Source organism: Muntiacus reevesi, chromosome 2, assembly GCF_963930625.1.
Source record: "Muntiacus reevesi chromosome 2, mMunRee1.1, whole genome shotgun sequence".
Lineage (NCBI taxonomy): Eukaryota > Metazoa > Chordata > Mammalia > Artiodactyla > Cervidae > Muntiacus > Muntiacus reevesi.
The window spans coordinates 51,404,834-51,432,673 of record NC_089250.1 but is presented as its reverse complement, the minus strand read 5'-3'; the positions used below and the strand labels follow the sequence as shown (position 1 = coordinate 51,432,673).

Sequence of the window (27,840 nt, the reverse complement as noted above, 5' to 3'; positions counted from 1 at the left end):
AATGCTGGAGGAATGCTCTGTACTCAGTGGGTAGAAAACCTCTCCATCAGAAAAATGTCCAAACAAGGGATAACCTGCTCAAAAGTTATAAATTAGAAAGCTAAAAGTCAGAGAGTTCTTGAACTTTAACCCTCTGAACCTAAACAATTACTCAGAAGTGTCAACTTTTGTGTGTGTGTGATTAATGGACTAGGCATTTCCAGTCTCTTTTGAGCTGGAGAATATCCAAGCTAATGAGCTAGTTACATGGTTAAGTGAACGACCTCCTGACTACATGATAGATATTGGGGGTCATCAGACAGGGCTTCTTAACTCGAACCTGCCAGGGCAGGTGTGGGGAGGCCCAGAGAATGTGGAGGCCCTGAGGAGATGGTGGGAACCATGGTGGCAGGAAGAGTCAGAGAGGGAGTGGGCCCAGGCTGAACCTTGAAAACCAAGTGGTCCTGGAAGGGTGGGATTAAAGCCCAGGCCAAGGTCTAGGAAAGCTGGTGTTTGGGCAACTTAGGAAGTTGAGCCGCCTCAGTTCAGGAGAGGGTGGGGGAGGCAGCTGGCTCCAGCGGCTGCTGACTCACTCCAGCCCTCGGGACAAAACACTTGATCTCAGAGCCAGGCTCCTCAGCTGCACCTCCCTGCTCTCTCTCTAGCCCTCCTGGTTGGGCTGGACCACGAGCTAATTATGGCCTGTGTGGGGCTTTGAAACACTCGGCTTTCAGTCAGAGATGAGCCTGTGATTACCACACTGGAGGTTGGAGCACCTGTGACTCAAGAGATGGAGATGGGCCGTGCAATCTTCCATCTTGAAGAAGCCCCATGGCCCTGATCCTGCAATTCCAGCCTGGCCATCCTGGAGGGGGTGCAGAGCTCACCCAGCACACAGAGGGACCGTGAAGGCTGGGTCAGCTGGTCATGGGCAAGGATCCTTCTATTTCCAGACTGCTGATTCTCACAGGCCTTGCCTTGTGACCCCCACAGAGAGTGGGAGCAGTTCTCATTGTGAGGTTGGGGTAAACGCTAATCAGTTTCATAAACTCTGAAGACCTGGCTGACGGAAGACAGCTGAGGGCGTACTTGCTTCTTCCATTCCCTTTGTAGGAAGGTGAACTTGAATGAATCAGCTTGTCAGCAATCACCCAGCTGACAAGCAGCCAGATTGGGCTCGTGATTCAGGTTTCTCCTTCTTCTTTCTCTTTTAACTTTTTTTTTTTTTTAATTTGGCTACATTGGGCCTTAGTTGTGGCACAATTGTGGATCTTTCGTTGCAGTGAACAGATTCTCTAGTTGTGGTGCCTGGGCCCAGTGCAACTCACAGGCTTAGTTGGTCTGTGACACATGGGATCTTAGCTCCCTGACCAAGGATCGAACCCACATCTCCTGCATTGCAAGGCAAACTATAACCACTGAGCAACCAGGGAAGTTCTTCTTTTAACTCTTTATTATAGAAAAGTTCAGACAGTCACAAAATTAGAGGAAAAAGTAAAATGAACTCCTCTGTGCCTGTCACCAGCTTCATCAATTACCTACTCAAGGCCAGTCTTGTTTCATCTGTGTCCCCTTCTCCATGGATTATGTGATAAATTCCAGATATTGCATCATTTTGTCCCTAAATATTTCAATATGAGTCTCTAAAAGACTCAGACTAAGAGACTCAGATCTCTTGATTCCTAGTCTAGTGCTCTTCTCACGTGACTTATTCAAGAATCAAGGGCTTCCCAGGTGGCACAGTGGTAAAGAATCTGCTTGCCAATGCAAAAGGAGGAGGAGACATGGGTTTGATCCCTGGGTCAGGAAGATACCCTGGAGAAGGGAATGACAACCCACTCCAGTCTTCCTGCCTGGAAAATTCCATGGACAGAGGAGCTTGGCATGGAATTGCAAAGAGTCAGATGTGACTGAGCACGCACAAAAATACCCATATACAAGAATCATGAGTTAAGCTGAGTGAATGAATGAATGGATGGATGAAAAGCGAAAGTCCATCTTTATTCTTTCCAAGAATAAGTTAGTGGCTAAAGTTTTAAAGTGATCTTTTTAGAAGACCAGGTCACCAAAAGAGAGCTTCAAACTATGGATCCCCAAGTCAGGCAGCAGCAGCCCGTGAGTTCTGGCCAGGAATTGACTGTGGGCTGATTTTCTACCCCTGCTTCATCACTGACAAGCCATGGAGCCTTGATTTCCTCTGTGAGCTGGGAATGACATGTGAATTAGGGGCAAACATGGCCTGTTAAGGAAAGCACTTTCAAATTTATAAACGTCTTGATACCCATTATCACAATTATCATCCAAATCGCCCAGAAGGACACAGAGACTTGAGGGAGTCTCCCTGGCTTCCTTCTTTAACTCCTTACCTTGCCCCCTGGACTCTGCCTGTCACTCTCTGATTCCTCTGGGGTTTATTCCTGCCCAGGTCAATAGCAATGATGACAATGGCGTCCTTGCTGGGAACTGGAGTGGTAGCTACACTGGTGGCCGGGATCCTAGGAACTGGAATGGCAGCGTGGAGATCCTCAAGGAGTGGCAAAGATCTGGCTTCAGGCCTGTTCGATACGGCCAGTGCTGGGTCTTTGCTGGAACCCTCAACACAGGTATTCTGGATGAGGTGTGACTTTGCTGGATGGATGGGCAGCAGTGGGGGGCCCCCAGGTACTGTCTCCACTGCACCTCGTGTCCTCAGACTGCCCTTGACTTGCAGTGTTGCGATGTTTGGGAATTCCCTCCCGAGTGATCACCAACTTCAACTCAGCTCATGACACAGACCGAAACCTCAGCGTGGATGTCTACTACGACCCCTTGGGACGGCCCATAGACAAAAGCAGTGATAGCGTGTGGTGAGTACTGATCCTTTCTGAGCACCAAATCCAAGTAGCTCCTCCCTAGCTCTCCCCAGCTCCTGGGACCAGCTCCAAACAGGAGTCAGGGGGCAAGTATCATGTCAACACATGGTTTAGAATAGAAATGCTATCATATCTTGGCCTTTTGGCTAAGACCAAGTGTAGAATGGAAATGCCAAAGCTAGCAAGACCCAAAACTCTTCTCAGAGTTCTGCAAATGCTGATGGTCCACTTTATCTTGCCATCGGATGAAGGCTCTGATACCAGTGAAAAATATGATTCCTGGGCTCTATGAAACTGCCCTGAATTTATAGGGGCCCCTAGACCCTATAATATTTTAGAAGAGAAACATTGAAACTATTGATTTTCTTGTAAGAAGAATAAATTTATGTCATTTCAGGCAACCCATATGACTTAACAGGCTTTCTTAAAGAAAAGCAACATATTTTCTCATATGTAAGAAATTTCCTTGTATCTTGATTGATAGAATAAAATGTTAGCTTATTCTGGATTTCAACTGAAAATAAGAAGCTTTATATGTAACTGGAAATATATATTTCTAAACTATAAATATGACATGTGCATATGTGTGTATAATATATAATACATGCCAACTGAAAGTAGGTTATCTAAAACTTACAAGAATATATCTATAACTTTGTATAGCTGCTTCTATACATAAAATAGATATTGTTACAGCTATTTAAGGTTATATCATATGACAAGTTATTGCCAGATGGCAACTGAAAATAATTATGTCTATGTGTGTATATACACATAGATGTCTACGTATATAAAGTACTACATGCGTATGTCAATAATCCATTGTTTGAATCCATTTCAAAAGATAGACGCATAATAATCATTCACATGCATATACATAGCTAGATAACTTAATAACAGATGTCATCATTTTTCCAGATGTTCAACTTTGAGATAATCTGTATAAAAAATTCTTTATTGCTTATCATTCCCAGAATAAGTAGATGCAACTTTACTGAAATGTACTTAGGGTAACTAATAGAATAATGTGAAAGGAATATTAAAATTAACAAAAAGAGATATTAAAACAAATAAACAACAGCCCGTACCAATAATGGCACTGAATGCTGTAAGCATCCTCTCCCCTCTGAAGGGAGGGAAGTATATGTAATTCACCCAAGGTCACATGGATGCTAGGGTTTAACGGGGGAGAGAAAGTTTATTTCAGATGTTCTTCCTTAATCTACACACACATAATGTTCTCTCTAGTGATGCTGCTACATACAGTGAGGTTTTGTTTTCCAGCTTCTCATAAGTGAATGTCTTTTCTTCTCCCTGTTTTTTCCTTTTGTTATTGTGTCCAAAATCCCATTGCAACCTTTTCTGATCCTCGGGACAATGCCAATCCTGGCTTTGTCTTCCTTTAGAAAAAGAGATGCTTGTTCCAACAAGATGACTGATTTGGGGGAAAGGGTGGTCCCCTTTGGCATAACCCTTCTGTGATTAACCTGCACACTAGGAACTGCAGAGGGGTCAGAAAGCATAAGGCTCAGTCCTTCTGCTGAGAGCATTTCTGGTGCTGTTAGGGGACAAGAAGTGGGGAGGTCATTAGAGGCTATTTAGCGATGCAGTGTCCCAGCTGTGTGATTCAGACATTTAGTACTGTGGGAGCTCAGGGAGGGAGTCATCAAGGAAGACCTCCCAGGAACAGGAAGTTGGGGCCTTTAAGCTGAATCTGGAATTAGACCTGAGATCTCTTGGTTACTCGTTCATGTTACACATTAGCTTCACAATTCATTCTAAATATAACCACCTTAGGGCAAGTCTGGACCCATGGAGACATTCTCTACTGTCATTTCTGTTGGTTTCGTTGCAGAAAGTCAGGTCCTAAAAGTCTGATTTTTCCTGGAGGTCCCTCATCAGAACCCTCCTCAGAAAGCAATGGGTGCTGAGCATCCCTCCTCCTCCCCCTTCCCTGCCAACTGTGGATGGGGAACCAGCCCTGGATGGTGTGTACACAGGGATTCCTGAGCCCCAGTTCCAGTCCCACTACCATCTAACTCTAGAACTTGTATAAGCCACTCCATCTTTCTGGCCCCTAGTTTCCCCATCAGTGAAAAATAACTGTTGGCTTAAAACTAGATGCGCGCTTAAGCCTCTTTAACTTTTTGCTTCTGTGAACCTTCAGCTCACCCTACTTTTTGATTTACAGTTACACCTCCCAAGAGTCCCTTCAACATGGTTCCTGCCAGGGGTTGGAGGGAACTAGCTCACAAGTCATTTTCTGCCTGGAGTGAAATTACTAACCTATTTTTTTTCCTTGCCTATTATTAAAAGGACAGTTTGACTTTGGACAGAAATTCTTTGATCTGAATCTGTATGTTGCAAATGTTAAAAGCTTTTAGAACCTTGTTCAGATTTGTCTAAAGTAATAGAATGTAAGGATCAAGTGAGGTTATGCACCTAAAAGTGCTTAATAATAATAACAGCAGCAACTAATAATTTGCTGAGCAATTGTGCTCCAGGTCCCTTTCTGAATGCCTGCATGTACTCTTTAGAAACAATGAAGTAGACACTATTGTGATCACCCCATTTTACAGCTGAGGAACCTGAGACATAGAGTCATTCATTCAAGGGCAGATAACTTGGAAACAGTGAAGCTTGGATTTGAACCCAAGCTTTGTAAATTATGAAGCCCCAGAGAGATGCCAGAGAATGTTATCACTATTCCTGACTGATGTTTGAGAAATCTGACCGCATCACTTGAGATTTTCCAGAATAGGGGTTAGGGCAGTGGCTGGACACCAACCAGCTGAAGACTCTGGATTCTTTGGTTCACACTTAGGTGGCAAATGAAAATTTTCTATGACTCTAGAAGCTATCTCAGGGCTCAGTGGGGAGAAACGATTTTCCCAAAGTAAAACTGAAATAGTGTCCAAGCTAGAGGTAGACACAGGTGTCTATCAATAGGACTATTTCAAGTCAAAGAGCATTAAGATCTCTGAGGGATCTTAGAGAGGGACCTACTTATCTCATATTTGAGAAACCAGAGGCCCAGGGAGAGGCACTGGTAAACAACTGGAGACATTTGGGTGCTCTAAATAAGTGTCTAACTTTATGTAAGTTCCTTAACTTTCTGTACCTCAGTTTCCTGTCTGTAAAATGAAGGGCTAGGTCAGGGGACCTTGGCAATTTCTTCTAGAGCTCTCTTTGAATCACATTACAGCATCCAGTGGGGTCCATTTTCTTCTAAGTCATTCTGCTCATGTCAGTGGTTTGACTTAAAAGCCACAAGGCTCTGGCGTTTTCACTACTTTGGAGTCAGGATACTCTGGGGAAAGCTTCTTTACTATGGCTCCCCTCTGTGCCACTGTAAAGGAGGTCTCTGAAGCCTGCAAACAAATGTTTTAGAAAAGTTTGGCCAAAGTTATCTTTATCTTGACATTTCTGGCTTGTCTTCTTGGTTCATTTGACTTGACCCCCCAGTTTCTCAAGTCAGACTTGACTCTATTTGCAGCCTTTACAGAGCTCTGAGGTGGAAGGCAAATGAAGACTGCCCATTCCTGTGGTCAGGGTAATGGAGTCAGTAAGTACTGGAGAAGAACTGTCATAACCCACACCCCTACATGAGCCCTAACTCCTAAGGCCTCTATCACTCCATGGCCACCAGTCTCTACTACTAGTTAGCCAGTCCCCAAAGTACCTGGAGCAGCTTGCTTAGACCCACAGCAAGGAAACCAAGGCAAGAGTGGCAGGGTTCCAGAACAATTCAATTCAAAGAGCGTCATGCATGAATTGCATGTCAGACCCTGCACTAGACACTGGGCACCAAGCGGAGTGAGATATCGAACCTCACTAGAGGAGTTCCCAGCTGCACAGGAAGCTGGTGATTGTGAAACAGAAGTTAAATAACTGAATCATGCAAGATTCAGAGATAGCATAGAGGTAGGGTTGGCACTCTGAGTATGTTCAGTTCAGTTCAGTTCAGTCGCTTAGTCGTGTCCGACTCTGCAGCACGCAAGGCCTCCCTGTCCATCACCAACTCCCAGAGTTTGCCCAAACTCATATCCATTGAGTCGGTGGTGCCATCCAACCATCTCATCGTCTTTTGTCCCCTTCTCCTCCTGACTAGACGGACCTTTGTTGGCAAAGTAATGTCTCTGCTTTTAAATATGCTGTCTAGGTTGGTCATAACTTTCCTTCCAAGGAGTAAGCGTCTTTTAATTTCATGACTGCAGTCACCATCTGCAGGGATTTTGGAACCAAAAAAAAACAAAGTCAGACACTGTTTCCACTGTTTTCCCCTCTATTTGCCATGAGGTGATGGAACCAGATGCCATGATCCTAGTTTTCTGAATGTTGAGCTTTAAGCCAACTTTTTCACTCTCCTCTTTCACTTTCATCAAGAGGCTCTTTAGTTCTTCTTCACTTTCTGCCATAAGGGTGGTGTCATCTGCATATCTGAGGTTATTGGTATTTCTCCCAGCAATCTTGACTCCAAGTTGTGCCATCTCCAGCCCAGCTGGAGTTACATCTCATGATGTACTCTGCATATAAATTAAATAAGCAGGGTGACAATACACAGCCTTAACGTACTCCTTTTCCTATTTGGAACCAGTCTGTTGTTCCATGTCCAGTTCTAACTGTTTCTTCCTGACCTGCATACAGATTTCTCAGGAGGCAGGTCAGGTGGTCTGGTATTCCCATCTCTTTCAGAATTTTCCACAGTTTGTGGTGATCCACACAGTCAAAGGCTTTGGCATAGTCAGTAAAGCAGAAATAGATGTTTTTCTGGAACTCTCTTGCTTTTTCAATGATACAGCAGATGTTAGCAATTTGATCTCTGGTTCCTCTGCCTTTTCTAAAACCAGCTTGAACATCTGGAAGTTCATGGTTCACGTATTGCTGAAGCCTGGCTTGGAGAATTTTGAGCATTACTTTGCTAGCATGTGAAATGAGTGCAATTGTGCGGTAGTTTGAGCATTCTTTGGCATTGCCTTTCTTTGGGACTGGAATGAAAACTGATCTTTTCCAGTGCTGTAGCCACTGCTGAGTTTTCCAAATTTGCTGGCATATTGAGTGCAGCACTTTCACAGCATCATCTTTTAGGATTTGAAAGAGCTCAACTGGAATTTCATCACCTCCACTAGCTTTGTTCGTAGTGATACTTCCTAAGGGCAACTTGATCTCACATTCCAGGATGTCTGGCTCTAGGTGAGTGATCACATCATCGTGATTATCTGGGTCATGAAGATCATTTTTTGTACAGTTCTTCTGTGTATTCTTGCCACCTCTTCTAAATATCTTCTGCTTTTTTTAGGTCCATACCATTTCTGTCCTTTATTGAGCCGATCTTTGCATGAAATGTTCCCTTGGTATCTCTAATTTTCTTGAGTATGTTAGTACAAGATTTTTTGAAGGAGTTAGTATCTGAACTGCATTTAGAAAGACAAATAAGCTTTTACCAGCATAAGGGGTGGGAATCTGGGTCACTTCTAGAGAAGGTCCCCTGACCCCATGAATTCAAAGGTCAGCATAACTCAATTTGCTGTCTCTAGGGACAGTGGTTTAGAAACTTCAAAGGTTGAATTAGAATTGATTTGAATGGAGGAGCAAGGAGGGGCAGAGATCAGTTTCTTGTAAAATAAATACTTCAGTCTGTGCTTTTCTGCGCTGTTACTGGGGAAACCCTCAAGACAGGAGCGGAGCCCAAGGTTGGGAGGTGGGACAGAGTGTGGCACATGACCATAAACAAACCAGCACATCCTTGATGATGCACTTGAAAGACACATACATCCAAGTAAGTGTGAGCAAAGTGATGGCTTTCAAACAAGGGCGGAACCAGGATGTGCTTGTTATCTACTTTGTCTTAAATTCTTGCCTTGCAAATAAATATTCAAACATAGTTACTCACCTGTATATCTTTACCAACTCACCCTTCTCCTAAGGTTCTCTGTCAGAAACAAAATGAATCTGAAATTTGGTGTCCTTACTGTTTTGTCTTCCTCTCTTGCCCTCCCACCCTTCTAAGATCATCTTCCCACACTCCTACTTTCTCCTGGGTAAAATATAACCGATTTTAAGGACCCAAAAAAGATTTTGTGGGTCTGCCTGGAGATAATTTCTGTGGTGATGATTTTTTTCCCCTACAACTGTAAGAAATCTCACAAAACATATAAAGAAGTAAAAATCATCTATAATCCTATTGTTCACATACTTTAAATATTTGATAGTTTTCTATCCAATCTTTTATGAGTTGTTGTTTTTATAGAATTGGGATCATGCATTTTATAAGACTTGGGCACAAGACAGAGCATGTAATAGACACATCCTGCTTTTTCACATACTTGGAAACCAACCACTTCATAGTTTTAAATCATGTGTTTTTGACTAAACAGGGTATTATGAACATTTTCCCAATGTCATTAATCTTCAAAAATAAGATTTTAAATGTATTACATTCCATTGAATGTTAAGCAATTATCTCTTTTCCCACTATAATAGTAAACTATTTCCTATTTCCTATGTTACCTATCTATTCCCCTTTTTTTCCTACTTTAAATAACACTGTAACAAGCATTGTTATATGGAAATCTTGAGCACATCAGTGATTAGTCCCATGAGAAAGATTCCTAGAAATGGTATATCCTAGGTTAGAGAATGAACATTTTAAATGCTTATGACATCTATTGCTATTGCCTTCCAGAAATTTTGTAATGAGCTATGTTTCATTACAGTAGTGAGTAAGGGATTGCTTTCTTTCCCCTCCTATCATTGGTTGATTTTTTTTCATTATCTGTTTGTTCACCTCTCATGACCTTATCCCTTCTGTCTTGTTTTGGGACTGACTTTTTAGCTCTTCTCCTTTCCCCTGAAGAATCTAGCAGGGTCATAGTGCACCTGATAAGTACTTAGGAAGCTCTTCTAACTCCTGACCAACTGTATAGTGTAGAACTCTGGATCTGGTCCCCATGGAAAGGCTTGCAAGTTTCATTTTACAAAATGTAAAATGAAAACACTTTTTCCTGATTATAAAACAATAAAAAATAAATTAATGAGAGTCATAGTAATATAGCTACCCAAAGAAAAATGCTAATAATATTATGAGTTAGAGCCTTCCAGACATTCATGCTGTTTATACTCACACACATTAGATGTATGTGTGCTGAGTAATAATTACCCAAATGGGACCAGATTAAATGGCCTGTTTTATAACATTTAATATCTTCCTTTATCAATAAATTAAAATTGAGAGAGACAATATCATTTGGTTGTTAAAAGCATGGATATTGCAGCACTTCTGCCTGGGTTAAAATCCAATGCTGCCTATTTACTGACTTTGAGACCTTGAACAAGTCACTTCACTTCTCTATGCCTCAGTTTTCAGAATTGTTGAAAGAGGATAACACTTATTCCTATCTTCCCTTATAAGAACACTGTGAAGATTAAGACATAACACAGACACTTAGTATTATTCTGTGTTGACACTTAACTGTGTTAGTTATTAGTGTTCATATAATATACATATTTTAAAATATTCATTTATTTTGTAGTTAGAGCTTCCTAGGTGGTGCTAGTGGTAAAGAACTGCCTGCCAATGCAGAAGACTTCAGAGATGTGGGTTCGATCCCTGGGTTGGAAAAATCTCCTGGAGGAGGGCATAGCAACACACTCCAGTATTCTTGCCTGGAAAATCTCATGGACAGAAGAGCCTGGCAGGCTAAACTCCATGGGGTCACACAGAGTCAGACACAACTGAAACAACTTAACACACATATTTTGTAATTACAAAATTGTAGAAGTAATAAGTAATTTTCATTGTAGAAAATGAAAACATTGCAGAAATAAATAATGTACAACTTAGTTCATATGCACCAAAATCTGTCCATATGCACAATACTTACACCAAACCATTACTTAAACTGTGATTATCTAAGATAATGGAATTATGAGGGACTCCCACTACTTTTTTTATGATGACTTTTTTCACAATTGTAAGAAATCTCAAGAATATATATTTTCTAAATCAAAATAGGTTCATCATATCAGTATATATTTTTATAAGCTTATGCATACACATACACACTCGTAATTTTTCTTACTTGGTGATATAATTTAGACATCTTTCTATGTAAATGCTAGATTGATTTTGCTCATTCTTTTGGACAGCTGCATGATATTCTGTTGGATGGTTGTGTCACAATTTGTCTAACCATCTCCTTATTGGTAAACTTTTCCTTCATTATTTTTGCTATTACAAACAACACTTTAGTGAACATTTTTCCATGTACATCTATGTACGTGAATGTGATGGTTTTTATAGGAGAAATTTCTAGTAGTTGAATTACTGGTTCAGTGGGTATGTAGATTTTTAAAGGTTTTTCACACTGATTGCCAAATTGCCTTTCACAAATGTCACACACATTTAAACTCCCACCAGTAGTGTATGACAGTGCTTGCTTTCCCACACAGCAATGGGTGTCATCCTATGCTTTCATCTTTGTCAGTCTAATAGGCGTGATGATATCTCTTGGTCATTTTAATTTTTTATTGGAGGATAAATGCTCTACAATGTTATATTGTTTTCTGCCACACAACAACACAAATCAGCCTTAATTTTCTTTTGATTGTGGTGAAGTTAATACTATTTTCATATGTTCGGTGATCATTTTTATTGCTTATGAAAATTGCCTGCTCATTGTCCATCATTGGCATGCCTGACTTCTTTTGTGTCTTGTTGTTGTTTAGTTCCTAACTTTTTTGTAACACCAAGGACTGCAGCCAACCAGGTTAATCTGTCCATGGGATTTCCCAGGCAAGAATACTGGAGAGGGTTGCCATTTCCTTTTCCAGGGGATCTTCCTTACCCAGGGATCAAACCTGTGTCTCCTGCATTGCAGATAGGAGAATCTGGCTTTATCACTGAGTCACCTGGGAACAGGTTCTTTTGTGTCTTATTGATTTGTAAATACTTTATAATATTCATTATAGTAAGTCTCTGTCTAGTATACATGTTGCATGTATTTTCCCTATTTTAGTGATTTTTTTCAACCTTTTTTTCCTCTCTTCTTCAGACTGGATAATTTATACTGATCTGTCTTCAAGTTTACTCTTTCCTCTGTTATCTCTATTCTGCTAGTAAGCCATCCATTGAATTAATTTCAGATACTGGTCATTTTTCCAGTTAAAATTTTCCATTTGACTTTTTTTCTATATTTTCTATTTTTCTGCTAAGAGGTTCCCTCGTTTCATTTGTTGTGAGCATATTTTCCTTTATTCCATTGATGATAATTATCAAAACTACTTTAAAGTCTTTAATCAATAATTCTAACATCCGGATCATCTAAGGGTTAATTTCTGTTGATTGTCTTTTGCCTTGAGGGTAAGTGATATTTTTCTGGTTCTTTAGATGTTCATTAATTGGGGATTGTATCCTGGTCATTGGCTATGTCTTGATTCTGCATTTTGTCTTAGGAGCCTACCTGGGGTAGGCTCAAACTGCAAACTCTGTCTCACCTGTGTTGGGCAGGAGCCCAAGTTTCAGTTCATTTTTTAAATTTTTATCTGGACTGTTTGTGGTTTGCCTTGTATATGCCTAGCTCAGGGGTCACCCAGAAGCTTAGGCAGAGTTAATATACAAATCTGGGTTCCGCTTTCTGACTTTCCTTTCCAAGACTTCCCCCACACTCTCTAGTGATTCTGGTTAATCCAGGGTTTGTTTGTTTAACTCCTTAGGTCAGAAAGATGTGAACTGTCTGTTGGAATTTTTATTGCTCTGCACTGTACATCTACTGCAGCTGTCCTTAGGAACAAGGTCACCAAAGCACAATTTGCTCCATGCTAGTCTCTTCCTCAAAGTTTTTTGACACCCTTCCAAAATCCTCCTACTTTGCTTACTCTCAGATAGTTATCTTTTGTCAGTTTGTTGTTTTTGCACAAGAGACTATCTATTACAGCTCCTCCTCGTTAGTAAAAAAAAAAAAAAAAAAAAAAAAAAAGAGACTATCTATTATGAGCTTATTCCTCCATGCTGGAAACAGAACTATAGTCTCTTTGTTTACTTGGTATATGAAAGCTTAATATTTTTACCTAGTCATATGTATCATTCTGAAGTTGGTTCTCTGCTTAAAACTATCTTTTCCACCTCATAAATATAAAAAAAAAAATTTTCAAGTTGAATAGAACTTGAATTTATGTCAGACTTACATTTTCTTCCAAGCTGGACTCAAAACTGTCAGTGCTAATGTAGTTGTTGTGGGATTGGAGAGGAGGAGAATAGAGGGCAGAATAAAGAATGAAGAAAGCTTTGGATAACTGTTTACACCTGGTGAGGGAGGGGACTAATGACTGAGAACATGCAGATTGGGAAATGAGGGGCTGTACTGATGAAGCACATTTTAGGACTGGCATGTGCATTCTTCTATCCAGACCTCAACCTCAGGGCTTTGTGGCTCTTAGCCAGACCTGTCACTCTTCTGCACCCCATTCATTTTCATCCCACATGAAATACAGTAGTGTACCCCAACAGGATGCACAAGAGAAAGCTGTGTGGGTTTGCTCGCTGGGTCTTGGCTCTAACCTAGACCCATTCTGCTCCTCAGAAAGGCAGTAGAACCTGGCGATTTTGGAGTTAGGCATACCTGGGGCCACACTTGTTAGCTGCTTGACTTCTCTGAGCCTCAGTTTCCCCTTTTATGAGAGGAGCATAAAAGGAGTACCCATTTAACCTTGCTGTGAGAATTTAGGGAGACAGTGCTCGCCGAGGTCTAGCACAATAACGGGCCCAGAGTAAACTCACTTGAGGATGAGGGCGCTGCAGTGTCAGATCAGAGATGTGGGGCTTTGCCACTCCTGTACTGTGTGGCCTTGGCCAAGCTCCGCAGCGTGTGGTTCTGTCTGCAGGAATTTCCACGTCTGGAATGAAGCCTGGTTTGTGCGGCCTGACCTGGGCCCTTCGTACAATGGATGGCAGGTTCTGGACGCCACCCCGCAGGAGAGAAGCCAAGGTAACCAATCCTCTGTCAGCCTGCTGGTGCCCCCCTTCTCTGGGTTTGGCTCTAAGTCATGACCTCTCAATCTTTACAATGGTGGAAAGCGGCACAGCAAGATCACCTAAATCTTCTCTGCCTTTGGAGGGCACGGAGAGGGATTAAAACAAAAATATTTTCAAAGTAGATTTTCCTCTTAATTGGCTTGGTTCAGGCTGCTATTTAAATGAATGACATCCCTGCTCCCACACAATTGCTGCAAAGGCCCTGGCCCATGCCTGGCAGTAGGGAAGGGACTGGTCCCCTGCTAACAGTGATTCTCCCACACAGCCTCTAGTAGCCCATCCCTCCCAGCACAGAAACCTTCCATTTCCCTTCGCCTTGGGACTTAGCCCAGATTCCCTGGCTCAGCTCTAGGCCACTATGCTCACAGCCCCCAGCACCCCTCTCACCTTCCGGGTGTCCCCTGCCAGACTGAGCTCTCCTTCTCTCAGGCTGGCCCTTCCCCGACCCTGTGTCCCCACCTGTTGCCACTCTCCCATCAGATCTTGGGCATCGGGCTCTCCAGGAACCTTTCCTCTTCCTTCCCTTGACCTCCAGAGCATTCTTGTCCGTTACCTTCATTTTCAGTTGTTTCTTTCAAACTTAGAAAAATTATAAAAGTCATATATGCACATGGTTAAAAAAAAAATTCAAATCATTTCAAAAGGACTTACAATCAAAATGAAGTCTTACGCCCCTCCCTTGCTACAACATCTCTACCAGAAGCAATGAGATTCAGGGAACTTGGGTGTGAGGAGGGTAACTTCCAGATATTTTCTAGGCCACTATTCAAACTTCTCACTGCAATTCATCAGTGGTTATAAAATCAAGTTAATGGGTTGTGACCATTGTTTTAAGAAATGAAATAGAATAGCATAGAAAGGAGTGAGGAGAGGAAAGAAAAGGAAACCATCAGAGTGTATTGGACATTAAGAATAATAATTGTCCTGTGGAATTTTTGTTTCAGGACCATATATGTGCCATGATGCAAAATCTTATTTCTAGAGATCATGGTAAAAAAAAAAAAAGTTGAAAGTCACTGTCACTGTTTCAGACTTATATAAGTGTGTGTGTTTGTTTTATAAACACAAATGGAATAATATTCTTCTATTCTGCTGTAACTTGCTTTTTATCATCTGGGCATTTCATGAAGGAAACTGTATCTGTGTATCTATACCCGCATCTACATCTATGTCCTCCCATCCACCCATCCATCTATGAATCTATCTACCTATCTGTCCATCTCTCTATGTATCCACCCACCTACCTGCCTGTCTGAGCTAGCTATGCTGAGTGCTCAAGAAGGGAGGTGATGGTCAGGGCTTGGGAGCCCAAAGAAGCAGGACATCTCTCTAGGCTGGGTTTGCAGAGAAGTCTTCCAAAACAGGAGGGTGAGATTTAGGAAGAATACTTGCAGAGTAGAAAAGAGGCAGCCCTGAGCACGAGACAGTCAGACTTTCCTCTTTAGGAAACAGACTGAGGGCAGGGGGATAGCACAAATTATGCACCTACAGAATGCGGGAGTAGGCCGTCTTCTGTGGAGCTGAAGTCTGAACAGAGTGCTTTTGCACAAGATAACAGTAGCCCCAGAGGGTCTTGCTGAGTACCCAAAGAGGAGAGCAGACAGTCAGCGTTGAAGGAGTTTGGGGTAGAGGCAGGGGAGCTGGGTGGTGGGAAGGGCCCCCAGAGGAACAGGCCATGAACGGGCTGTTGCAGAGGGGCCTGGCTTTGGCATGCATCCAACCTCTGCACCCTGGCCCCCAGGGGTGTTCCAGTGCGGCCCTGCTTCGGTGATTGCTATCCGAGAGGGTAACGTGGACTGGGACTTCGACATGCCCTTCATCTTTGCGGAGGTCAATGCTGACCGCATCACATGGATCTATGAGTCAAATGGTGCCTTGAAGAAGAATTCCTCAGACACTCACAGCGTTGGCAAATACATCAGTACCAAGGCGGTGGGCAGCAACTCTCGCATGGATGTCACCGAAAAGTACAAGTATCCAGAAGGTAGGAGGGGCTTGGATGGGCTGTACCACCCAGGGCCTGATGGTGGGAAGACAGCCTTGAGGCGGGAGAAGGAAAACTTGCTCATGCTCCTCCTGCTTTCTCAGCCAGCTGTGCCTGAATGTTAGGACTGCTCCCTGGCATCTAATGCCCAGTTCCCCAGACTGTTTCCTGTGGGGACAAAACCATCATAGGCAGACGCGGTGCCAGCAGCAGTGCGCTGAAGGACTCAGGCAGCTGTCAGTCTAGCGCATCTCCAGCTGTGTCCCTTTGCCAATTGCACCATTGGGATGACAGCCCCATGACTGAACATCACAGGGGGAAACACGGCCCCCACAGAAGACCCCCTAGGGGTCTCTGTCAGCCCACTCCCCTTGCCTCTAAGAAGCACAAGCAGGAAACATACTCTGAAAAAAGAAATGGACAGTCCCCAGAGACATGGGGACTGCTTTGTCCACTTCAGTGCCCTCCCTGAAAGCCAGATGAGGTGGGGACACCTCCTACACCACAAGGACAATACCCGAGTCCCTGAGATCGTCAGTATCCACTTGAGTGCTGATCCCCTTAAAGTCACCTAGAAGCCTAGTTGGTAGGAGGCCGCCTTTAACACAAATTACATGTGTTACTTTTTCAGAAGTTGCTTTCAGTGTTAACAAATGAATACCTCTGAGGAATCTCAAATAGTGACAAAATTTTACATTTGAAGGTGATATTCATTTTAGAAATAGGCCAAAGTGAATTAACGCTTGCTCTAGCAGGCCAGTCACTCCTTAATGGGATCGACGTGTCACTCTAAACGCTTTGAAATAGTTGCTTTAGTGGGTCCTCACTGCCGATTCTGAGGTGTCAAGAAAAGTGATCTTGAGAAGGTACCCACGTGCACCCTAAAGTAAACCCCACAATCCGGTGCCCTGGATGGCTGCTGCTGCTGGCTGCCATATACAAAAGAGGGAAGCTGAGCAGGGGGGGTAGGCTCCAAGTCCAGGGGATGAGCTGCTGGGTGTGGGTCCTTTGCAGGCACCAGAGTAATGAGATTGGTGCTTTCCGTTAGACCCCAGTGTACCTCTGCAGCCCATTCCTCCCACTGGGTTCAGATGGCCTTTCTGTCAGTCAGCAAACATGTACTGAGACCTCCCCGAGTGCCCATTCCTGCTCAACTCCAGGATGCCAGGAAGCACCCTGCAGATGGGCGCCTGCCCCTTCAGAGCTTCAGGCCAGGAGTCAGGTGTGAGTGTGACAAGCATTCTCAACAGTGTTCTGATGTAGAAACAAGGGTAGGAGCCAAGGAACGGATAACCCCGGGCAAGAGGTGAACTCTGCCCTACCCCTTATAGCTGTGCAACCTCAAACACAGTTCTTAGCAGAGGGGTCTCTGATCCCTCACTTCCTCACTTGTAAAATGAGAAGAGCAAGGCCTCTCTTCAAGGGGATTTAAATGAGCTAGTGTATAGAAAGTATCAAGGGCAGTGCCTGGCCCATAGTGAGGACTTAATAAATAGTGATGGTTTTTATCAACTTGAACATCTGCAGCCTCATCGGAATGACCTCCCAAAGGGACTTTTGAAACACACTGCCTATACAGTTGTGTGATTCTGTGGGGCGCCTTATCTGAGTGTCACACCTTAATTCCACTTCTTGGGGGCTCTGACTGTCCCAGCCAAACCTCCTGAGCAATGAGGAGGGACCACAGCCGGGTCCTGCTGGACCCCTGGCAATGGCCCAGCCCCCATGTGACAGCAGGATCACCCCACCTGTTGTTGCCCAGCCTCCCTTACCTAATGATGCTAGCTTGTGTCTGATGGCCGCAGGGAGGAAAAGCCCATAAAATGGGTTGCTAAGCATTTGCGCAACAGCAACCCCAAAGGAAAAAACAGTAGCAGGAAGCTTAGTCTTGAGTAAGCCTGGCAGGTGACCTATATAGGTGTCTAGGCTCCGAGACTCATTGTGCAAAAACAACTGCTTCGAGGTTCTGGGCACAGAGGCTCAGCTCCCTGCTCAGCCGTCAGACCTGGGTGTGGATTTACAGCTCGGCTAGAGAATGGGAAGGCACCGAAAGGAACCCAGCCCACCAGGAGCTATCGACTTGGGTAATTTGGCTGCCTGTCTTCTTTTCAGCAGAATGTGTGGGAGGAACTACTAGACTTCAAGTCTAGACTTCTGGGGACTAGCCCTCTTTCCACCCCTACTTCTCAGATTACCAACTACTTGGACCAGACACTCCTCTTTAGGACCTTAACTCTAACGTGATGTGCTTAGATGTCTTTGGGGTCTCTGCCAGTTGTTACATGTAACTTATAGGAAAGATTTCAGTAAATTATAAAGTGCTTCTAATAAGTCATCTTAAAATTTCACAGGTTTGTTGGGGAGGTTAGGGGCAGGAGCATAAATGGTCATTCTTCTTTGTGTTTCTCTGTCCATGTTACTGGAAGGTCAATATCTTCTCTTTGTTAGTGGATATATCTTCTGGTCAAGGTAAGGAGACTTATGTGCACTGTGTGGTCTACCCTGACTCCAAGAGGCTTGGAGTTGGTTATCAGCTCTTTGTGCCCCAAGAGCTGTGATTTTTTGGCCATAATCTTGGCCATTTTCTGGGGACTATTTATAGTATCACATTCAACAGCACCCACAGCAAAGGCTGAACCCATCCTGCGGTTCAGCCTTTGTGTTTTTGAAACCTGAACTCTCTCGACAATTAAACTAGTCGTAACCTGGAACCATACCAACTGTGGGAAGTTCTTGTCAACTGACATGGACAAAAGTTCCACTCTCCAATTCTCAAAGCATCATTAGAAATAAAGCAAAATAACATGATAAAGTGGTTTGGAATTTTTTTCAGTGAGTAATTCTAAATCATAGTTTTTTCACTTATGAACTCATTTTAACTTTTTTAAGCTCAGACTTGTTATTTTTTTTAATTATCAGTTTGTTCTTTTGGCTTCCCTGGTGGCTCAGATGGTAAAGAATCTGCCTGCAATGCGGGAGACCCGGGTTCAATCTCTGGGTCACAAAGATCCTCTGGAGAAAGGAATGGCTATCCACTCCAGTATTCTTGCCTGGAGAATTCCATAGACAGAGGAGCCTGGTGGGCTACAGTCCATGGTTGCAAAGAGTCAGACATGATGACTGAGCGACTAACACACACTTTGTTCTTTAAGTCTCACAAAGGACTTTTTATTAAAAGAAAGAAAGGAGGGAAGGAGGAAGGAATGAAGGGAAGGAGAGATGGAGAGAGTGAAGGAAGGAAGGGATCTAACCTAATTAACCTAAGCAAAATATCAAGCTATGTATTTTATGCAACTTTCCCTACAGCTCGATGGAAATTTGAGCTGATTGGAAGAGTTGGGCTGTGAGTTAAGGAGAATGAAATGGAGACCTGGGGGAAGTCAGACACTTGCTTGGAGGTCAGACACATGTTAAGGAGGGTGAAATGGGGACCTGGAGGAGGTCAGACACTTGCTTGGATTAGAATCATTGTGCAAGCAGCAGAACCAGTGTTAGTTCCAGGTCACCTTTCCAACCAGGGCACTGTTCTTTGTTCACATTGCCACCACATCTCTGAGATACTTCTCTGTTTTCCCACCACACAGGTTCCAGCCAGGAAAGACAAGTATTTGAAAAGGCTTTGGGGAAGCTTAAACCCAGAGCGTCATTTAGCGCAACATCTGCAAGCAGCCTGGCAAGAGAGGAACGAGAGCCTAGCATATCTGGGAAGTTCAAGATCGCTGGTGTACTGGCAGTGGGCAAAGAAGTCAACCTGATCCTAATGCTCAAAAACCTAACAAGTGATACCAAGACAGTGACGGTGAATATGACAGCCTGGACCATCGTCTATAACGGCACACTTGTACACGAGGTGTGGAAGGACTCTGTCACTAAATCCCTGAATCCTGAAGAAGGTAATGCAACCTGTAGGCTGCTGGGATGCCACATATTCATGGTAGCTGGTATTCTCTTGGGGTTTGGAGCATTCCTATTGGAACCAAATCAACTGATTAAGGAAGGAAACAGCACATGGTGAGCAGTACAAGTGGGGGTGGTGCCAACCAAAATCCTTTCATGCCCTGGAGGAGAAAGGAGGAAGACATTGGCAGTTAATAGGCAAACCACAATATCCCTCACATACCATTTAGCCCAGTGTGCAGAGCGCTTCCTTATATGCTCTTATGTACTATCACATTTGACCTTCTACAAGGACAGATTTCAGCATTCCTTTTACAGAGCCAGAAACTGAGGCTTGGAGAGATTGTGATTCCCTTAAAAGATTAAGTGTCATAGCTAGTAGGTGGCAATGCCAGATCCTGGTCCTAGACTTCCTAACAGGAAATCCAGTGCCACAACCCATTTTCTAGGTTTTACTGCTGCGACCCCTTCCCCTTTCCAGCTCCCACCCTGCCTTAGCCCCATCCCACAATGAATCACTTTCCGGGTTTGGCCCTAGAATGGTTGCAATATACCATGAGGGCTTGAATTCCCACCAGTGTTCCCCCACAGCTCCAGTGGGTGGGTGAAGTTTCTTGATTTCCAGCGACAGTGATGGGTTTTCTTGGAGGCCTGAGCCTCTGGGAGGAAGAGTGAGTTGGTTCTCCTGGGTAGCACAGATGGGAGGGGAACGAGGTGGAGCAGAGAGAGGCTGGGGCTGTGAAAGGATTAGAAGGCAGGTGTGCCCTGTTGGTAAAATCCTTCAAGCTGTTATGAAAAGCCTGGACTTAACAAAGCAGATTAATAAGGGTGGGGTGGCTATTTGCTTCACATAAGGAACTAATAAAAACTGATTACTTATACAGCCCATCTTGAAAAAATTTTGTCTACAGAGAAACTGAGAGGTATCATACCTGTCAGAAGACAGCATCCCCTAGCAACCTGTCTTCTGGCAGAACTGAGCAGAAATCTTCCTTGTAACAAAAGTACCCAGCTGGCTGTTATTTACCTTCAAAGCTCAAGGGAAGAGCTATTTTTGTAGGCCAAAGAGAAGTTATGTGAGGGAAATGCTTTTTAAAAAGCTGTACTGCTAAAAAAAAAAAAAAAAAAAAAAAAAGCTGTACTGCTATAAGAGGCAACAGAGTTAAATGGGAAGGCAGGAGGAGGCAGGCAAAATGGTCTTGGAGTCCTGACATCATCACCTACTCTCTGGATGACTGTTAAGTCTCCCTCCTTTCCTGAGCCTCAGGGTTCACTGGCCAAGGGAGCTGGACCAGCGGATGCCAGGGCCTGTCATCTCCATATTTGGGGCAGGCTGGGTAAATCCCTCCAGTGCTAAAAGCTGAGACAGCTCCCTCATTTCAGCCTCACCTCAAGGAGTGTGTGACCTGTAGGTGCTGGGCACCCCCCGACCACCTAGCATGACTGCATGAGGGAGGGGGAGAGCACCCAGAGGCAGGCGAGGCCCCCCATTGCTTGCCCAGTGAGTCAGAGAGGGGTCTTGAGGCTTGGGGAGGAGCCAGAGAAACAGAGAAAAGCTGGGGAAGGCCTTTCCATCTGAGGGGAGCTTGTGACTCAGTGCATGGAGGTGGTAAGGCACCTGTGTTGTCAAAAGGACAATGAGAAGTGTGGGAAGGAACAGTCTTTTGAGGAAGAGGTTGACACAGGACCATATTGAGGGGTCTGAACTTTATTCCTGAGGCAGCGAGGGACCACAGGAGATTTTTCAGGTGACACAGAAGAAGAGTGACATGATTTGGGGGAAAAGTGCTTCCAAAGCCCACCTGACTGGTGCGTGTGGGTGACTTGGAAGCAGGAGAGACCAGAAGTAGGGTGGTGGTTCAGATGCTGTTGCAATAGGATCCCAGGCTATACGGTCACCTGAGAGGTCCGAGCTCCTGTGTAGCCAGCCCCTGGCTTCCCTAGCTAGTTATTATCATGTTGTCATCATTACTGTTTTCTTTATTGGGCAATGAGTTAATACTCATATTCTTCCCTGCCCCTTAGATGGAAATTTGCCCTCTGATATTTACCAGGACAGGGAAGAAGCCTGAGGGAGGAAATCCTGAGGGAGGATTCCTCCTGGAATCCGCCCAGCCAGCCAGCATCTTGGTCAGGGCCCCCACTCTGCAGCTGGTATGAAGCAGGCGGGTGTTCCCCCAGGGCCCGGCAGGGAGGACTCAGGCAAGCCTGGGCTCCAGGTGCTCCCGGCCAGCCCACACTGGCTCAGCTTGGCATCAGCTTTTAAGGTTTCAGAAGCCAACCCCACCCCCTCTCACCCTGCTCCCTGGTTTCTTCTTCCAGAAATAGAGCACCCTGTAAAGATCACATATGCTCAGTACGAGAAGTACCTGAAGGCGGACAACATGATCCGGACCACAGCCGTGTGCCAGGTCACCGACGAGCCTGAGGTGGTGGTGGAGAGGGATGTCATCCTGGACAACCCCACCCTGACCCTCGAGGTAAAGGGATGCTGAAGGGGCACTGCTCTGTGCTAGCCCAGCCCTCCCAGACCACAGGGAAAGCCCTCTCTGCCGACAGGCCAAGCACAGGGCCCAGCTTGGCTCCAGCCTCTGCCAAAAGATCAGCCAAGAGTTCTGCTCAGAGCAGTGTCCTTGGGAAATCCCAGTGGTCCAGTGGTTAGGGCTCCACGCTGTCACTGCCAAGGGTGCAGGTTCAATCCCCAGTCAGGGAACTAAGATCCTGCCAGTGGCGGAGCAGAGCATGTCCTTGCTCCCTCTCTGGAAGGATCCATGGGCATGTTGCCCTGCGGCTTCTTTGGTTGCAGCTCTAGACCCACTGGGGATGCCAGTTGAGGAGCAGTTGGAGGGCTCTTCAGCTTACTTGCTCTGAACATCTGCTGTGTCCTGGGCTGTGCCAGGCTCAGGAATCACAGAAGATCTCAAGAGCTGGGTCCTGCCTTCAGGGAACCCACAGCCCAGCCCCCAGACACATTTGTAGAGCAAATCAGAAATGGGCATAACTCACATGCATCTCCTGACTCTAGACCCCAGAGTTACAGAAGTGCAGACTCTTAGAAACCTGGTCTTAAGCTCTCATGCCCTTCCATTTCACACATGAGTAAACTGAGACCCAGAGAGAAAGGAATTGCCAAATACTGCCAGAGCAAGGGCTAGACCTCAGGCTCTTTCCAAGACATCTGGCCAATCCATACCCAGCAGCAGCATCTCCCCTGTAGTTGACAATGAGGATGCCTCATTTTTTTGGCTGTAGGCTCTGCTCCCAGGCTCCCTCTCAGGAACGCAGGCATACAGGCTCTCACAGGTCTGTGAGAGGCACTTGGGACCACTCTGTCCCTTCCTCAGCACTGGTGCTGGAAGTACAGGGCTGACTCCAAGCCTATCCCTACCCACACCAACCTCAGCCCAGGGTGGAGGCAGCCAGAGCCAGACAGCCCAAATCTAGGAATGACAGGCTGGCAGGCAAGGACAGGCAGATGAATGGATGAGGAAGATGGGGTCTTCCCTGGGGACCCCATAGAGAGCTTCATGGGTTAGACTCCTCACAAGTCTGCTGTACCATCTGCCCCAGAAGTCTAGACAGCAATTGCCTTTTTTGTTGTTGCTGTTCCATCACAATGTCACTAGCATCCCTAGCCCCAGATTTCTAGAGTAACTCGTGACTGCCTTCGTTCCACCCTCCCTAAGCTACACCCCAGCTTCAGGGATTCCTGATGTCAGACAGATGGCAGGGGGACCCAGGGCCTGCTCCTTGACACTAGCCTGAAATAGAGCTCTCATTGTCCTGGTTAGTCTGGACTGTGCTTCAGAATGGGGGCCAGAGTGATCCACCATCTCCAAGGTTAGGGAGAGGGAGCCACCCCTGTTCTAGGCCCATCACGGTGGTTGTGAAACAGATAGAGGCCTCTCCACCAGCAGGACCAGAACAGAGCATCTGGGCTCCAGGCTTGCCTTCTGTCCCACCCACCGAGTTTTCATCCACGATTGTAGAAGCCTCTCCTGTTTCCTAGGGTGTTTCCAAGAATTGTGCCCCACCCCTGTAGAATGACAGGGAGCAAGTGCCGTTTGCCATTTTTGAGGCTGTGAAATGAAACATTCAGGGTGAAAGTTATCAGTGTTTGATAAAGTTAGTTTCTCCCCCATTATATTTCCTTATCTAGTATCCTCAAACTTGCTTATAGCTTTCTCTTTTTTCAAAAATTTGCTCTGCATCTTTTAGATGTCCATATCAAATCAGCTTCATCTTTCAAGAGAATGTTAACATCTTTTAAAAGGAAATCAGAATACACACAGCCTGGGAATTATTTAATCCCTTTTTCAAATATCTGCTCTTTCTTCTTTCAGACATCTTTGTATGAATTTGCTCTTAGCACAACTTCTCCTTTACTTTAGCCTTCAGAGAATCAAGATGATCTAATCTTGACTGAATGAATTAATGCAGAGCTGACTCAGAGCAGGGCACGTGGGTGATCTGTATGAAAAGATAATAATTTGGGCAACACCCTATTGTCTTATTTATGATTGGGAGTAGGCATTGAGGACTTTAGAACCAGATCATACAATCTGAACTATATTTCAAAGGCTGAGGTCCTTCACATTGGCCCATGACCTACTGACAATATCAGACACAGGTTTCTGGGGTGGCTCCTATCCTCTTCTTTGGGTGTATTTATAGATTTAGGTCAATAGGATAGAGTGCTAAGCAGCCATAAAAAAAGGAAAATAAATATAGGAAAATCTCAAATTGAATATCAGTGTGAAAAAATATGGCAACATTTATATATATTCTTGGGTCCCAATGGCATAAAATTATGCTTCACCCTTCAAATCATGTCATACACCTAATGAGTTCCATGGGAGAAATTGTGGTATAGACCATGGTCTCTAAAACATTTCAATTATGCACAAATTATTGGCAGTCATTGCAAAGTCTAGCAAGAAGAGAAAACGGCTCTGGAACCAGAAATCTCTCAGTTATTGGGTCAATCTGAACTGCAGGTTTATTACTATAAATGGGTTGCAGGAAGAATTGGTGGCAAGAAAAAGGAAAGCCAGATGAACAAAAAGCAGCTACCTCTGCTGCTGCTGCTAAGTCACTTCAGTCGTGTCCAACTCTGTGTGACCCCATAGACGGCAGCCCACCAAGCTCCCCCATCCCTGGGATTCTCCAGGCAAGAACACTGAAGTGGGTTGCCATTTCCTTCTCCAATGCATGAAAGTGAAAAGTGAAAGTGAAGTCGCTCAGTCGTGTCCGACTCTTCGCAACCCCATGTACTGCAGCCCACCAGGCTCCTCTGTCCATGGGATTTTCCAGGCAAGAGTACTGGAGTGGGGTGCCAGTGCCTTCTCCACAGCTACCTCTAGGGATCCTCAAAAGAAAAATCTACCCGTCACCTAGTTTCAGTTTCTGTTTCCAAAGTGCTTTCCTCTGCATCCACGATCTCATTTGTTCCTTTCTAGTCCAAGGAAGGAGGAAGGGAGGGATGAGCCCTCTTTATCAGGGAGGGAGTCAAGGCCCAGGGAGGTGATGCATCTGCTCAGGCTTGGCTGCTTCTCAGCAGGAGTGCAAGCTTTCATCTTTGGGAGCAAACAAATAGTCCAGGTTGCTTCTCTGACCAGCGCCTGATAAAGGACCCTGTGCAGATCACATGTCTGGGAAGTGGGGGCTGCCCTTCCCAAGATGAAATGGGAAAGGGCCTCCGAACCCAGCTGGGAACTTGAGTGCTCTCAGCTCTGCAACCTGCCGCCTCTCCCTCTGGGCTTGGGTGTCCTGTCTGTAGCCGGGGGGATGACAACAATTTCTTAGGAATCCCCTGCATGGATCCGCCTCTCCCTCTGGGCTTGGGTGTCCTGTCTGTAGCCTGGGTATGACAGCAATTTCTTAGGAATCCCCTGCATGGATGGCACTGGCACTTAGGAGGACTAAACCAAATGGTCCTCCCTTCCTTTGTCCCCAGTGATATCTTTCCCATGACCAAGTCTCAGGCACCGCCCCGTCGACTTTCAAGGGCAGATGAGACGAGCAGTCTAGCCCTGACCCTGTCAAGCCCTCTCCCCGCAGGTGCTGGACGAGGCCCGGGTGCAAAAGCCCGTGAACGTGCAGATGCTCTTTTCCAACCCACTGGATGAGCCGGTGAAGGACTGCGTGCTGATGGTGGAGGGCAGCGGCCTGCTCCTGGGCAGCCTCAAGATCGAGTGAGTCCCACACTGAGGGGCTGGTAGGGGATGGTGGGATGGGGTCAGAGGGACCTCCCCGGAGCCCCAGGCAGGGTAGACAGAACTCTGCTAGCCTCTGAACTTGGGAATCTGCCCATAGGGATGCACACTTGCATTTGGTTTAGGGGTTCACCAAACTTGAACTCAAGAGAAGTCCAGGCCTTCAGTGCTTGGAGCTGGTCCTTCTATCTGGGAGCTCATGGGACCCCTACCTTCCCTTGCTGAGGGGGTCCCAGGGCTGAAAGGGCTCAATGACCCAGGGTGGCAGCTAGAGGGAGTTGAAGGAGCAGTGACTTTGACCAGAGCAGGACTTGAGGACTCACACTGACTCCTGCCCTTCCCCATCAGCGTGCCAGCCCTGCGCCCCAAAGAGCGGTCCCGTGTGCGTTTTGAGATCCTGCCCACCCGGAGTGGCACCAAGCAGCTGCTTGCCAACTTCTCCTGCAACAAGTTCCCTGCAATCAAGGCCATGCTGTCCGTTGATGTGGCTGAGTGAAGGGCCCAGGTGGCCCCATACAAACTTGGGAACACGGAGCAGGCAGGACTTGCCTGTGGAGTGAGCCCCTGCCATACTCATTATCCAGCCTGGGAAACACTCCATCCCCCAAGGCGGCCTGGATCCGGAACTCCAGCCTCCAGCACACACCCCTTCCCTCGCTCCCAGGCTGGGCTGGTTCCATCCTGGCCCATCACTTGATCACTTTTGCACGTTCCCTGAGCTTCTCCCCGATGCTGCCTGGTGTATGAGCCCCATGGCCCTGCTCAGCCCTTATGCCCTCAATGTTGTGGGCATGGAGTGGCACCTGACCCAGCGACTCTCCAAATGGATCCTGGGGGGAGAAGACGGTCTGGACTGTGTGCTGATCCCCAGCCTGCAGTTGGCACTTTCCTGCTCCTCCCCTGGGTCACTGTGGAGGTGGGGGGGATGATGGTTAGCCATCCATTGTGACACTCACAACTGCCCTCAAAATAAATGTTAAAAAGAGTGTGATCACACAGCACTGACTCTACAAGACTGCTGCTTCGCATAAGGTGATGGAGAAGGAGACAGTGGGGCTGGGGTCATATCCTTCTGGAGGAGGGATGGCATTGGGGAAGCTGTGCTCTCCATGTTCCAATATCCAAAAGGAGTGGGCTGGTTCCCTGTGGTTCCAGGTGCAAAACTAGGGAGACACTTCAAATCAGTTTAGGAAATTGCACTAAGATGATGTCCAGAAATAGATTGACTGCCTTGGGAGGGAGTGACTTGTCTAGGCAGATTCAGACATTGTGAAGCAAAGGGAACCCTTCCAGGACCCTCTACGGGCATCGGAGTGAGAAGGGACTTCAGTCTTCACTGGAACCTTCTGCAGAGCAGCTGTGGGTGGTGGCCCAGCCTCTGCTCACACTGGGCTCACGCCAACTTGTGCCACACACCTCCTCTTGCAGCCAAAGCAAGCTAACTCCATGGGAACCTTCACTGCCTTCACACATACTCTCATGGTTCCTTAGTCTGTGCCCCTTGAAATCACCCCAAGCAGATCCCATAGTCTTCCATCACCGGTGCTGACTAACCTCATTTTGGTGATCATGCCTCACTGGTGGGACATAAGGGACCAGTCCCATCTAAACAGAAGCTTCAGGCTCACATCCAGCTCAGGGTTTCTTCCCTATGCTCAACTCAAGCCTGACCCAGGCTTGGAGGAGGCACTATCCATGCCCTCCTCTTACTTCCTCCTTCTTCTTTTGTTGCTTGATCCATTAGAGTTGGAGCAGGGAGAGAGGAAATTTAGAGAAAAACCATAAAGCTCCATTTCACTGGTGCTGATGCAATATGACCATGGAAGCCCAGCACATGGCTGGTGTGTAAATGCAGGCTTTCTGCACTGTGTTCCCCCAGAT

The 27,840-nt window shown here is 45.6% G+C and overlaps 1 protein-coding gene across 1 annotated transcript in view; it reads left to right on the top strand.

The window, feature by feature from the left end:
• Positions 1-26,455, top strand: part of TGM3 (transglutaminase 3) — a 30,054-nt gene extending 3,599 nt beyond the window's left edge. Inside the window, exons 5-12 of the mRNA XM_065919647.1 lie at positions 2,405-2,582; positions 2,690-2,825; positions 13,713-13,816; positions 15,605-15,847; positions 19,432-19,740; positions 22,067-22,224; positions 25,805-25,938; positions 26,308-26,455. Coding sequence (XP_065775719.1) covers positions 2,405-2,582; positions 2,690-2,825; positions 13,713-13,816; positions 15,605-15,847; positions 19,432-19,740; positions 22,067-22,224; positions 25,805-25,938; positions 26,308-26,455 — 1,410 coding nt within the window. The remainder of the gene's footprint in view (positions 1-2,404; positions 2,583-2,689; positions 2,826-13,712; positions 13,817-15,604; positions 15,848-19,431; positions 19,741-22,066; positions 22,225-25,804; positions 25,939-26,307) is intronic.
• Positions 26,456-27,840: the final 1,385 nt, after the last annotated feature.